This window comes from Phaseolus vulgaris, chromosome 2, assembly GCF_051622355.1.
Source record: "Phaseolus vulgaris cultivar YP4 chromosome 2, ASM5162235v1, whole genome shotgun sequence".
In the NCBI taxonomy this organism is placed as follows: Eukaryota; Viridiplantae; Streptophyta; class Magnoliopsida; order Fabales; family Fabaceae; genus Phaseolus; species Phaseolus vulgaris.
In genome coordinates this window covers 16,342,378-16,355,369 of record NC_143499.1, presented here as the reverse complement: position 1 = coordinate 16,355,369, position 12,992 = coordinate 16,342,378, and the positions used below count along the sequence as shown (strand labels likewise).

At 30.4% G+C, this 12,992-nt stretch overlaps 2 protein-coding genes across 7 annotated transcripts; one reads left to right on the top strand and one right to left on the bottom strand.

Annotated features, from left to right (window-relative positions):
* The first annotated feature begins 2,023 nt into the window (after nucleotides 1-2,023).
* LOC137810799 (Amino acid kinase family protein) lies at nucleotides 2,024-7,672 on the top strand. 6 transcript variants are annotated; one of them, XM_068612240.2, is made up of 12 exons: nucleotides 2,024-2,227; nucleotides 2,526-2,750; nucleotides 3,446-3,543; nucleotides 4,080-4,122; nucleotides 4,930-4,991; nucleotides 5,120-5,176; nucleotides 5,949-5,984; nucleotides 6,064-6,141; nucleotides 6,700-6,766; nucleotides 6,856-6,909; nucleotides 7,141-7,244; nucleotides 7,320-7,672. In XM_068612240.2, the coding sequence occupies exons 1-12, from the start codon at nucleotides 2,140-2,142 to the stop codon at nucleotides 7,413-7,415; spliced, it is 1,008 nt and encodes a 335-aa protein (XP_068468341.1). In that variant the 5' UTR covers nucleotides 2,024-2,139; the 3' UTR covers nucleotides 7,416-7,672. The 6 variants fall into 6 exon arrangements, 1 of the variants encoding a protein (XP_068468341.1); XR_016518470.1 differs by having other exon boundaries at nucleotides 2,068-2,227; nucleotides 6,704-6,766; XR_016518471.1 differs by having other exon boundaries at nucleotides 2,068-2,227; nucleotides 6,663-6,766.
* A 3,015-nt stretch (nucleotides 7,673-10,687) lies between these two features.
* LOC137810798 (eukaryotic translation initiation factor 5A) lies at nucleotides 10,688-12,376 on the bottom strand. The gene is made up of 5 exons (XM_068612239.2): nucleotides 12,229-12,376; nucleotides 11,818-11,940; nucleotides 11,663-11,719; nucleotides 11,190-11,264; nucleotides 10,688-11,044 (listed from the first exon to the last, which is right to left on the bottom strand). The coding sequence occupies exons 1-5, from the start codon at nucleotides 12,349-12,351 to the stop codon at nucleotides 10,943-10,945; spliced, it is 480 nt and encodes a 159-aa protein (XP_068468340.1). The 5' UTR covers nucleotides 12,352-12,376; the 3' UTR covers nucleotides 10,688-10,942.
* Nucleotides 12,377-12,992: the final 616 nt, after the last annotated feature.

The window sequence follows — 12,992 nt, the reverse complement described above, 5'->3', positions numbered from 1 at the left end:
AGGGCGTTTCTTCCTACACTCCTACATTTTTCTTTCTACACTTCTGTATAAATTATAAAATTAGTCTTGTCATTTTTATTTGAAAAAGCATCCTTATGGTATTTATAGATTTTCGGAAATCGAATTCTTACATATTTATGGATTGATAGATTCAGAATGTATTTTTTGACTTATGGATTGACATATTCAAAATGCATTTTTTTTACTTATGGATTGGTGAATCTGGAATGTATTTTGACTTATGGACTGATGGGTCCAGAATGCATTTTTTTTTACTTATGGATTAGTGGATTTGGAATACATATTTTGACTTATTATGGAATGGTGGATCTGGAATGCATTTTTTGACTTTTGATGTTTGGTTCTGATTTTCAATAATTTGTTGAAATTTCATGGTAAGATGTTAATTTGTAGAATTGTAGACAATATCGAAGGATTTGTTGAACTTTACTATTAATCAATTTTAAGACTCATTGAAAAACATAAACATAAACATTTTTATCCAATCGACAAAACTTGATCTTCATATGTAGTTATGAAGTTGTAACCGAATTCATAAATCAATAAGTTGTTAACAGTAATCCATCAACTGGATTGTAGAATATTGAAGGAGTGCAAGAAGAAACACCTGGAGTATAATATTAAAGTGGATGAGTCTATGATGTGTGTGTATATCTGCAAACAACGACATGGATGACGACGATTATTTATATCTTTTATGTTTTTAGTTGTATTTCTGTTTTATAATTTGATGAAGCTAAACATTGTTTACATTATTATTTTAAAGGGTAATAAAATCAATTATTACACAATCGTGAGTGAATTTGTTATTCCGCATTTATAACCGTCACAGTGTATGTTTACATATTAATTTATGAGTTTGATTACAACCTCATAACTACATGTAAAGACCAAGCTTTGGCGATTGGATATGAATGTTTATGTTTTCCAATGAGTTCTAAAATTGATTAATAATGAACTTCAACAAATCCTTCGATATTGTTCATATTTCTACAAATTAATATCTTACCATGAAATTTCAACAAATTATTGAAAATCATAACCAAACATCAAAATTCAAAAAATACATTCCGGATTCACCAATCCATAAGTCAAAATATCCATTCTAAATTTACCAATTCATAAGTCAAAAAATACATTCTTATCCACCAATCCATAAGTCAAAAAATACATTATGAAAAAAATACATTACATATTTACTACCCATAGATGTCACGAAATCCGCATTCTGGAAAGCTATAAACCCCATTACAGTGCTTATTCAAATAAAATAAAAAAGCTAGTTTTAGTATTTTAAAAAATTAGAGGTGGAGGAAGAGTAAAATAATTATAATCTTCTCACTCAAAAATGATTTCATTTATTACCAACATTGTAAACAAAGGTTTAGGCAGACATGAAAACAATGAGAGTAGGTATAATCACCAATTCCCAGTTATATCTATAAAAAATATATCTCATTATCTTTATACTATCTTTATATGTAGACAGCTTTTTTTTATACATTTTAAATAAAATTATTTTTTTTAAATATAAAATTAAATAATAAATTATTTTTAAATATAATCCAAATAAATTGTTATAAAATATCACTATAAATTTCTAAAAAAACAAAATTTTAAATAAGTTATACTACATAACATAAATTTAAATAAAATTAATCTATTTAAGAAATTGATTTTAATCAGTTTAAAGAAAAAATAAAAATTTATGAAATCAAATTTAGAACAATATTTTAATTATTAATTTTTTTTATCAATAATTTTATGTTATTTGATTTAAATTTATTATTTATATTAGGCGTTGGAAAAAATTAACCTGTTTTAAATTATAGAAAAAAAATAACGTTTTAAAAGAAAAATAATATAATCTTTAGCTATTAATATTGTTTCCAAACATATATAACTTGTGAAGAGCTATAATCTCTGTAAAAAAAAATTATTCTTGATGCTCTCTACCTAGTTGCCAGTACATCAACCCAGCATTAACCATTTACATAACTTTGAAAATTAAAAAATAAAAATAAAAAAACTAAAATTGAAGTTGAACCATGAAAAAGATAGTCAAACATTCACTTCTTTGATAGGTGACGTTGGGGTGTTGAGAATCGGAGAAGGGGAATGGAGAAGAACAAGAATCAGAGCCAAACACTCACTTCCTCACCCCTTTCTCCTTTCACTCAGTCAATCCGTTGCATAGTCAAACTCGGTATCACACTCTCTCGGCTTTTGTATCTGAACTAAACTCCTTTTTATTATTTGCATATTTTCCTTCCAAAGATTGTTGCTTTACAATGCTGCTATCCTCTTCCATATCAAAGTATGTATTTTCTCTTTCATATAAGCATCTGGGGTGTATCTTATTGACAAACAGACAGACCCCAGAAGAGTTTTTGTTCTGTTCTGTAAATTTTTTGGACGAGACCCTTTAGTGTTGTACATGGATTTCTTCACTGTGAGGGTTTTCCATCAGTGGAAAAGTGAAATGCTTTTGGTGGGGTATTCAGGAGGAGCCGCTGTCACCTGCAAAAATGAATTGGAGATGGTAAATGAGGAGATTCTTCAGAAGGTTTCAGAACAGCTGAGGCAAGCTATGATTGCATCTTCTGAGAAGCCTCCCGGGATGGATTGGAGCAAGAGATCTGGAGGGTCAGAAATTTGCTGCAACCCGGATGAATTTGGAGATCATTCTGCCATGGAATGTAGCCCTTTCATTGTTGTTCATGGAGCAGGTTCCTTGAGTTCCTTTTCTTTTTTTCTTTGTTTTGAAGTAAGCTTTTTTTTCCCTAATAATAATAATAATAATATTAAAAATAAGAATTCAATTAGAATAGTGAATATATTGACAAGATAAAGGCATTTTACACCCATATAATCATATATTGTCATATAAACTCAAGTTTGTTGATTTTTATATTAACTACTTTAAAAGTCATTCTCGGGGATGATTTCTATTGGTTGATGGTATAAGAATTTTCAAATTGATAGTGCATGAAAATTAGACACTAAATTAGTTTTTTTTTAATATTTTGAAGTCGGACATAGTGAGGAATTAGTACACAAGATTACCTCGGTCTTCCAATTATTTATGACACCAAATTAAATGATAGTTAGTGTCATGAGATTTACCTTCATGGACCAATTTGATATATTTGATGTTATTTTAAGGATCATTTAATGGAAAAATGAAAGAAAATATGACATTAAAGGACCATATTGATGAAAAATTGCCACATATATCTTTTCTGTACTAATTTGATGTATATGTATTTATAAATGGAAGACCAATTTGATGTTTGTAATCTATTAGTTGTTATAAATTATTCAAATTGAAACTGTTATAGTGATAAAGTATTATATGTTGCGCTGGAGGGACGGAGTTCCCTGAATTAACAGTGTTTTGTCCTCAAACCTGTGGTTATCTCAGGTTCTTTTGGGCACTTCCAAGCTAGCAAATCCGGGGTCCACAAGGGGCAGTTGAATAAACCTCTTGTCAAAGGTGGCTTTGTTGCTACGAGAATATCTGTAAGTAATTATTGGCAAGATCTCTGCACTTGTATTTACTTCTGAATCTAACATGTGCACATGACAGTTTTTAACTTAAAAGAGCAGAATTGGATTGGTGGCTTGATGTCTGACATCATCTGGAATCTGGTTTATGATGAATATATTTTTGGGGTCTGCCATAATTCTCAAAAGCTTAGATTGTAAGCGGTAGGTATATTTCTCAACTATAGAGGAGATTAGTGAAGTGTGAAATATCACAAAAGAGATTATTGGTTGGTGCAATCTCGCACACCACAATGCAACAAAAAAACATTGGGTCTTCATCAGTGCCATATTTTATATATTAGAGAAATTGGCCAAGGTGTATCACTAGAGTGTTATGATAATATTAATTATTTTTATTTGTACTTATATATGTTTGGTCTGAATGTTTTATAGTCCTTGATTATTATGCAGAACATCTTTTTTCAATATTAATAAACTGTTTATATGCAAATTACTTTCAGAATGAGAATTGTCTCTGTTCTTATCATTCTGTTTATTTTTTATTTCAGGTAACCACTCTTAATCTGGAAATTGTTAGAGCACTAGCCAGAGGTAGTTTTGCAATTATTGTTATCTATATATGATCACATGTTCTTCTTGTATTAGAGCTTTGTGCATTGATCTTTTGTGTCAAACCTTTATGCTTTTAGATACATGATCTAGCTGGTCATCAGTAATGTACTCAATGTTATCATGGTAACATCATGATACAAATTTAAACTTTTCAGTCAATGAGATTTGGCTAAGATGGTTGTTGTCTATCTCCACCAGTCTTCTGTTCATGTTTGGTCACTATTTTGATATTACTAATGTGAAATGCTGATGTATGCTTTTACAAAGTCTGTGCTTTTACAAAATCTGTAAGGTTAACAGAAGAAACTTCTGCAAGTAAAAGTCAAACGAAATTTTGTATCTGTGCAAACTCTTTTTTGGCTCTTACAATTATCAGAACACCAATAACTCACTATAATTGGAGGTTTTTGCAGCATATCCATTTTCAATCTATTGAATGAGGTTTCTATTCTCGAGCGTGCGATTAGGAGGAATCCCGATAGTGGGTAACACAATATGCTTAACAAACTTAATTAGGATAAACTCGTATACTATCTTAAGAAAATGAAATTTAAGTCTATCATAACCTCACAAAACCAGTTTAGTAAGATGAGGTTTGCACCCATTTATATATTATAATTTGATCATATTTCTAGTTGATGTGTGATCTTCAAAAATAATAATTACCCTTCAACTGAATTTTAATACCTGCTGCTATCTGTTATTCTGTTTCATCCCCTTTTTTGGCTTCCTGCTCTTTGCAAAGTAATGGTATTCATTTTAAAAGGTATTCGTCTCTCTGTGCAGAGGGCATTCCTTCAATTGGAATGTCACCTTTCTCATGTGGATGGATCACCAGGGAGAGATATGTTAGTAAACTTTTAACTGAATATTTGTCAGATCATACTCATCAACACAAAAAATTGTACACTTGTTTGTCTTCCTTTTCAGATAATGTTATATCTTACTGATCTAACTTCATATTTAACATGTGCAGATATCTTCAGCTGATTTATCTTCAGTGGCTAAGGCAATTGATTCTGGTTTTACACCGGTAAGAGTGAATGTTAAATTTATTTCACTATTTTTAAGCTTTTAAATATTTTTCTACTCTTTTAACCTTTCCTCATTGCTTCATATAGATGTTCTTTTATTGTTTCTAAATATTTCTTAGAAAAATCATTTGGTCCTAGTACTTAAAATGTTGAAGTTACAAAATTATTGTATGACTGGTATATCGGTGATCATGATTTTTTCATGGGTAGTGCATGTAGAGAAAAAGAAATTTAGAGTGTTGGATCTGCTAACTTCCCTACTATATGTTATAGTCACTAGTTGATACATTGCTGGCTGGCGGATAGGGCTCTACCATATGAAAATATAGTCAGTTTGGATAATCTTCTTAGAAAGCACTTAAGAAGATAAAATCAACTTATGTAATTTTTTCAAGAGCCTCCTTATTTATCTTTTTCACGAGCACAATGGACTTCTCGGAGTTATTTTGTATGCTACAAATGAAGTACTTATCTCAGTTGAATTGCTCGCATAAGCTAGAGCTAATCCAAAATGGGTCATAGTTCCCAACAATGCCCTCTTTTCTTGAGTACTATATTGTTCTTTATGCAATGTCAAAAGCAAATGAATTGTTATATACAGCATTTAATGAAATATATGAAAAATATTAAAATCTGAATATAAAGTTCCAGTAATAAAGTTTTACCGTTATCTTTTTTCCTTTGACTCTTTGAGGGTTCTAAATTTTGTAATTGTTTTTCTTTTTCTTTTTTTTTCCTTTGAATAACATTAACCTCATTATAATTTGTCAGGTTCTGCATGGAGATGCAGTGCTCGATGAGATTCAGGTAGAGACTAAGTGTATTCAGTTTTATTGTTCATTATTCACTATCAATGGAATGCCATTACAAGTTAGTTTGTTTTCAGGGATGCACTATTTTGAGTGGAGATGTTATCATAAGTCATCTGGCAGCGTACTCAAAGCCTAAATATGTTGTTTTTCTGGTATCCTCCATATATCATTTGTAACAATTTTTAGTCTTTAATTTCAACAAATATAGGCTCTTTATGAACATACCAAACCCAACAGTTTTCTAGTTAGTATGATATAGAGTTCCTTCATATCTCCAAATGATGAATAAATATCTTGAATATATTGCTAATAACAACCTCAACTTTTTATTTTCATTTCTCACCACATTTGTAATACTCCAAATGGCTGAGAGCAGTTTAGCTATCACGAAGGTCTGTATGTTTATGTTTTAATTTTCTCTCAATGAAAATCCCCATATAGGGCAAAAAATGTTTGGTGCAAATAAAAGTTCCTTGAAACATGTCCAAACTGACATTTACGTTGGTTGAAATCTGTAGCAAACATGCATTTGATGTTAAAGAATTGTATTTGCAAACACTACAAATATGCAAGATCTGCGAAACCAAAATTTTGAATTATCATGAAACAACGAAAGCATTCTATCACCAATTATATATATATATATATATATATATATCTTATATTTTACAAGACATTATATGAATGTTTCCATTAAATATGACTCAAAGACAGATGTATATGGGGTTTATGATCGCCCTCCAACAGAACCTGATGCAATACTCTTAAAGGAGATTGGTAAGGATTTGTTGTATACTTGATCTTCAATATGGTGTAATATCTTCATGATTGGGTATTATCAGCATCACTTTCAATTGTTGTGACAGCTGTTGCTGACGATGGAAGCTGGTCAGTTGTAAAACCGAAGTTGCAGAACTCAAGTGAGTGGACTTGGCAAATCAACATTCATTTTTCTTTCTCTTCTATTATGTGGTCTGATAAATTTTGCAGTGGGGCAGTTTCTGAAATTATTAGCCCAGTAACTGTTCTAAGAAAATTTTTTAGACATTCACAATGACTTAGTTATTCCTTTCTTTCTGGTTATTTCTTTTGAGGGCTTAAATTGAGCTGAAATATATGGAATGCATTTTCCTGGCATATGTTCTCTACAGTTGAACTAACAGTTGCTGCTCATGATACAACTGGTGGGATGAAAACAAAGATATCAGAAGCTGCAATGATAGCAAAACATGGAATTGATGTCTACATTGTTAAGGTAATGTTTGTTACATTTGATCTGTTTGTCTTTTACGTCAGAACTCCTAATGTGAAACCTTTTGCTGCATTTCAGGCAGCTACAAGCCACTCATTAAGGGCCTTAAATGGAGATCTGAGAAGTAGCATCCCTGACGACTGGCTTGGGACTGTTGTTCGGTCCTTGAAATAAATCTGCCATCACAAAATCTTTTGCATAGCTCCCAACAATCAACATGAAGTAGTTACTTTTGGCCACATCATGAATATGAGTTGTATATCTAAATAATACAACTCACAAACCATGTGTCAAATGCTAAATGAATGAATTACTCATAATCATTTGACATTTCCATTTTATGTGCAATCAAGATTAGGTACATGGATTACTTGATGTCAGTAGACTTGGTTATAAACCAAATTTTCAAGGAAATGCAATTTTTCTGTAAACTTTGTTGAGTAGCTTATTTGGCCTATGCAAGTTGTGTCTGGCTACATCAATATTTTCAAGTGCTTGCCAGGGTTACTTTTGCAACACTTCATCCCCAAATACATTGAAACAAATTAACATATTCGTGGTGGAAATGCAATCCTTATTGCCTAAAGAGTTCAGTGAATGAAAAAGGATTTCTAAACATCCAAAAGCGCAAGTATAAGATTTAGTTGAAACTTGACAATTCATTTATGCCTCATCTTTCTACTGAAGGAACTGGCATATGATCTTTCCATATAAAAGAATATGGAATTCAATAGAGAAAACAACAGTACAAGATTCAGGATCACATTTTTCATTCCCAGAACAAAGCATAAATGTGAGTTTCAATTGATAAACATCATAATGAAGAAAGTTAATTAGAAAGTTTAAAGGGTATGATAAAGCGTGTAGATAGTATTATTATTGATCATCGTCAACATAAAACCATACAATTTGGTAGAGGTGGAGCTTAAATTGCTATTTACTGTTTTGCTTATGAGCATAAGTTGAGGTCTTGTGTTTGAATAATTTAAACTCACAACTTCACCGTGATTGCTTGATGTGCTTGTTCACGAAAATAGAGGTAAAGGAATGGTTCTATGTAGAGTTTACAACATGAAAATTCAGTCAGGTCTATCTTCAAGTTATAGTTACTTGAACTTGGGGATATTGAAAAGAATGTAGCACAATTTGAAATGAAATTATTGTACAAATTATATAAGATTATATCAATTCTTTTTGTTATATTCTTTTAAAATATACTCTTAGGATCAATTTGCTTTTGGGCATTCGATTATTGTATTGTATGTATTAAAAATATGTTGTTTTATACATGAATAAATAAGTATTTTATTATTACAATTTTGTCAGGGTTTCCTTCACCTACTACACTTTGTAAATGTTACTACAGACAAAATAATTTATTGGAATTTAAATCTACTGGGATGTACTATATATCTGTAAATGATTTCAAGTTGTTTGTTATTGATTTTGAGCTAGGATATATCAGATATCAAATACACAATTTTGTCACATATCAAGTAATATCTGCTTTGACTACATTATTTACTTCTTTATTCCTCCTTTTCCATTCTTAAGTACCTTTCTCTCCATAGTGTAGCAAAGAGATTAATTTTGTAGGTATCACTCCCTTTGTTCATATATATATCTGTTTAACATGAACTTTTTATTTTCTTTTTCTGTACAACCTTTTGGGCTGATGTTGAGAATCCATAGAGAGAAATATTGAGAGGAAATGGATACAAATTTTGTTGATTAAACCTCGTTTGCACTGAAGACAAATTCCAATTTATAGGCTTCAGAGATAGTTTGAAATTAGAATCCCTAACGGACTTAGTTTACTCAACAAATTTATGATAGAATACAGTTGTAGTAACTTACACCAAGCTAACCAATCAAATTTTATGTTGCGGTTTATGCTTCAATATGTTAAGAGCTGAAGTTTACTTGTTGCTTTTTCATCCAAACTAAGTTTATACAACTAATTTATGGCAGAATACAGTTATGGTAACTTACACCTTGCAAATCAATTGCTATGCTACGATTTTATGCTTCAATACGTTAGTCATAATAGTAGAAGTTTTCTGGCTTCTTTTTCATTTTTGTAGAAGGTATACACATTTTTCTTTTTAAATGTAATTTGACAGCTTAAGAAGGCATATATAGTAAAGTAAAATGCTTCCTTTGGATCAGGAGATTGGGAAGATTTGTAGAGGTTATAGCTAAGTTTATATCATGCTAGAGTGTTAGTGCTCCCAATTACCCAAAAAAAAGGCTTAAATTTTTTTTACTGTATACAGAATGCCCTAAACCCTAATAAACAACTTTAATCATAGATTATTGAACTATAATAATAAATTATTGTTTTAGTTATATTCATATAAATTTATTGTTTTAATTCATAATTTATTGTTTTAGTTATATTCATATAAATTTATTGTTTTAATTCATATTCATATAACTGAGTTTATTTAGGTCTTAACTATTTTTTCTTTACAAATGGACTTTGCAAAAATTCGAATTGTTTCTTTGAATCAAAACAAAAAAACAAATATAAGAAAAAGGAAAAAGTAACATCGACAATATCTCATACGTAGAATTGAAAGCAATTTTTTTGTCAAATACAAAAATTCTAAAAAATTGGAAATTGAGATACTGTTAACAAAATCTAAACCATAAGATTTTTCCAATATCCTTGAAGCAAAAAACCTATAAAAAGACACAATGATTTTTCCAATATCCTTGAAGCAAAAAACCTATAAAAAGACACAATGTGTTGCTCTAAATTATGAAAGTTGTATGAAACATGTTGTACTAATATACTAAGAAGATAACCAAGGATACAAGAGACACTTCCAACTTTGATCAGTCATCTCGGCCTACAAGACAAAGTCGCACCTAATGTCGAGATCGAGTGGACTTCAACAAAAAAGGACTAAACATAAACTAGAGTATCATATTCTTTCTTCTGATCTTCTTATAAAAAAAAGTTTGTAAATAAATTGGACTCAATCCAAATAGAAAATACGCTAGAATAAGATTTACATAGCATAGGAGTATAGAAGTGTACTTATAAATTGAGCTTGTTAGGATAGGGAGGTAGCACTAACTTCTAGAAGTTAATTGAAAAAAATTAGAAGTTAATTTATAAAAATTCTCCAACTTGTAAAATCTCTCTTATGTTACTTCTCCAAGATTACTCAGAAGCTTCTTACTTTCATTTTTTCTATAAAATTTTATCCAAACAAATTCAATATAAGTAAAGACAATTTAACAAGAATTTGAGGCAATGTTCTACCTTCTCTATCTCTTGAAGGTACAGAATTCAAGCAAAAAACAAAAAACAATTCAGTACAGAATTCAGGGATCGCATTTTTCTTATCCCTAGCAAAGCATATATTTCAAAATGCAATTAAGAAACATCATAATGAAGAAAGTTTTATCAGAAAAGGGTCTGAAAAGCGTGCAAATAGCATCAATGGCAATGACCAAATATAACTTAACAACATTTAACAGTTCATGGTTCAAGTATTGATCCAACACAATAAAAATATAGGTCAAGGACTCCCAAATAAAGCCATCCAACTTAGACCACATCTTGTAAGAATGGTACAATTTTTGGCTGATATAGCATACAAACCCACATAAAAGAGAAAAATAGAAACAAATACTATATCATCTCAGTTACAACTTAAGCCTTCCAGCATTAAACTGACATGGAACTATTACTTGGGACCAATGTCCTTAAGGGCACAAATCTGCTCCTCTCCCATAGCAGACATAACAGACACAACCAGATCTTTGCCCTCAGAAAATCCATCCTTGATCTGCTTGATACAGATTCAAATCAGTAGAAGAAAAAGCAAATAATGAAAGTTTAACAGATTATCAAGATCATGCCAGTTTCCTCACATTGTTTGATTGGACAAATAATGCCATAATTATGTAAGAGTAGGTATCAAACAAACTAACCTGCGAAAGCAGACTTTCATCGGTTGGAAGCCTAAGATCATCCTTAGTACCACCAGTCTCAGTCAGCAGACTCACCTAATATATTCAATGAAAGGAAAACAAACACTATTAACCAATTGTCAAACTATATTAACCACACCATATCAGGAGAAAATGTGAAAAATGGAACTACAAAACTATACATGGATATGATAAAGATGAAATTTTAATTATATATAGTTTATTAACTACACATGCATCAACTATTGATCTTGCTACTTTCATCATTTGGTGTGATTCAGCATTTTTAAAGAAAATTGATCATAAACTAAAATAATCCAAACATGCCATTAAAGAAAATCAAATAACCACTTGACCTACTAAAATAACTTTGTTTACATCACATCAAATCAAATCACTTTGGGGTATCAATATCTCATAAGTGAATAAGAAAGGGTAAGGAGTAAAAGATAGAAGTGCAATTGAAATCTTACAAATCCATCCTCTGATATATCGATGAGCTGGTAGTCAGTACGATTGACATGAGGAACCTGTTGTAACCACAAAACAGATAAATCATACCATAATAAAGCATAAGTGGCCTAATTAAAAAGGTAAAACCCAAATCCAAAAGATACTCAATACATACATCACAGTTATGGGAAGATGGCACAATATCCTCAAGCTTTTTTCCTGTGAAGATGTCAATTCCAACAAAGTGACACTTTGCGTGTCCATGCTTGCCAGTTTTGGAAGTTGAAACCTCCACAACCTGTCCAGCCAAAACAACCCCATAAATAAAAAACAAAACTTTAACCTAGTTTTCCACAAACAAAATCCCTCAAAAGAGGAAAAGCCATAGAGAGGGACAAAGTTTCACATGAAACTCAATTTCATCAAAAAGAACCAAGTGGGGTCTGATTAATCGCGTCAATTGTCTCGATCCACTAAACAAAAAGAAACCTTTCGACAAAATTCAGTGCAAGCCCGATCAAAAGTGAAAAACTTAAAAGGGTATCATTTTGTCCCAAAAAAAACAGAGAGAAAGGAAAAAATGAACCTTGCATGGCCTGTTCTTGATGACAATGTAACCGTTTTTGCGGATAGTCCCAGCTTGTTGGGGAAATGTCTTTGATGCTCCAGCATCAGCCTTTGACTCGAAGTGGTGTTCCTCGTCCGACATGGTTATGGTTCCTCACAAGCATCATAATGTATGAAGCCTCTAGTTTTCTTCTTATAGAGGCACTTGAGAAGAACATTGTAACATTTTTTTTCATTTTTTTTTTCACGTTTTTTTAGTTGAGGATAACTATTAAATCTTTTTAAGGTAATATTGAACCCACCACTAAACTTCGACTTTATTTTGTAACATTCGGTATAATTAATTAAATAGGAAAAAAGTTAAAAATTTAGAGACCTGATATTTTTATTTTATTTTACAATTTTATTTTTAATAATTATATTTTTTAAATATTTTTCCTGTAATTTGTAATTATATAATTTCATTTCTAATAAATTAAATACTTTTAATTTAATAAAGTATTAACAGTATAATTAATTTTTTAATTATAAATGTATAAGCTTTTAATTTAAAATAATTAATATATTTATTTATTTTAAAAAGTGAATATAAGTATATTCTGGTGCGCTATAATAATAAAAATATGTCATTGATAAATGAAAAGTTATAAAGAATGTATGCCTAATATGAAATATAAATTAAAATTATAGAAATAATATCTATAATTAAATTTTATCGTTGAATTTAGTTTTAAAAAAGTACTAATGACTTGTATCTTGTGTTCTAAAAACTGGAAGGAATTA

What these genes read in the sequence shown, in the direction of transcription:
- LOC137810799 (XM_068612240.2), top strand. Translation starts at nt 2,140, where the DNA reads ATGGAGAAGAACAAGAATCAGAGCCAAACACTCACTTCCTCACCCCTT. An exon ending in CATTGTTGTTCATGGAGCAG is followed by an intron (nt 2,751 to 3,445) that starts GTTCCTTGAGTT and finishes TGGTTATCTCAG; the next exon opens with GTTCTTTTGGGCACTTCCAA. An exon ending in TGTTAGAGCACTAGCCAGAG is followed by an intron (nt 4,123 to 4,929) that starts GTAGTTTTGCAA and finishes CTCTCTGTGCAG; the next exon opens with AGGGCATTCCTTCAATTGGA.
- LOC137810798 (XM_068612239.2), bottom strand. Translation starts at nt 12,351, where the DNA reads ATGTCGGACGAGGAACACCACTTCGAGTCAAAGGCTGATGCTGGAGCA. An exon ending in TCAAGAACAGGCCATGCAAG is followed by an intron (nt 11,941 to 12,228) that starts GTTCATTTTTTC and finishes TTGGCTGGACAG; the next exon opens with GTTGTGGAGGTTTCAACTTC. An exon ending in CATCTTCCCATAACTGTGAT is followed by an intron (nt 11,720 to 11,817) that starts GTATGTATTGAG and finishes TGGTTACAACAG; the next exon opens with GTTCCTCATGTCAATCGTAC.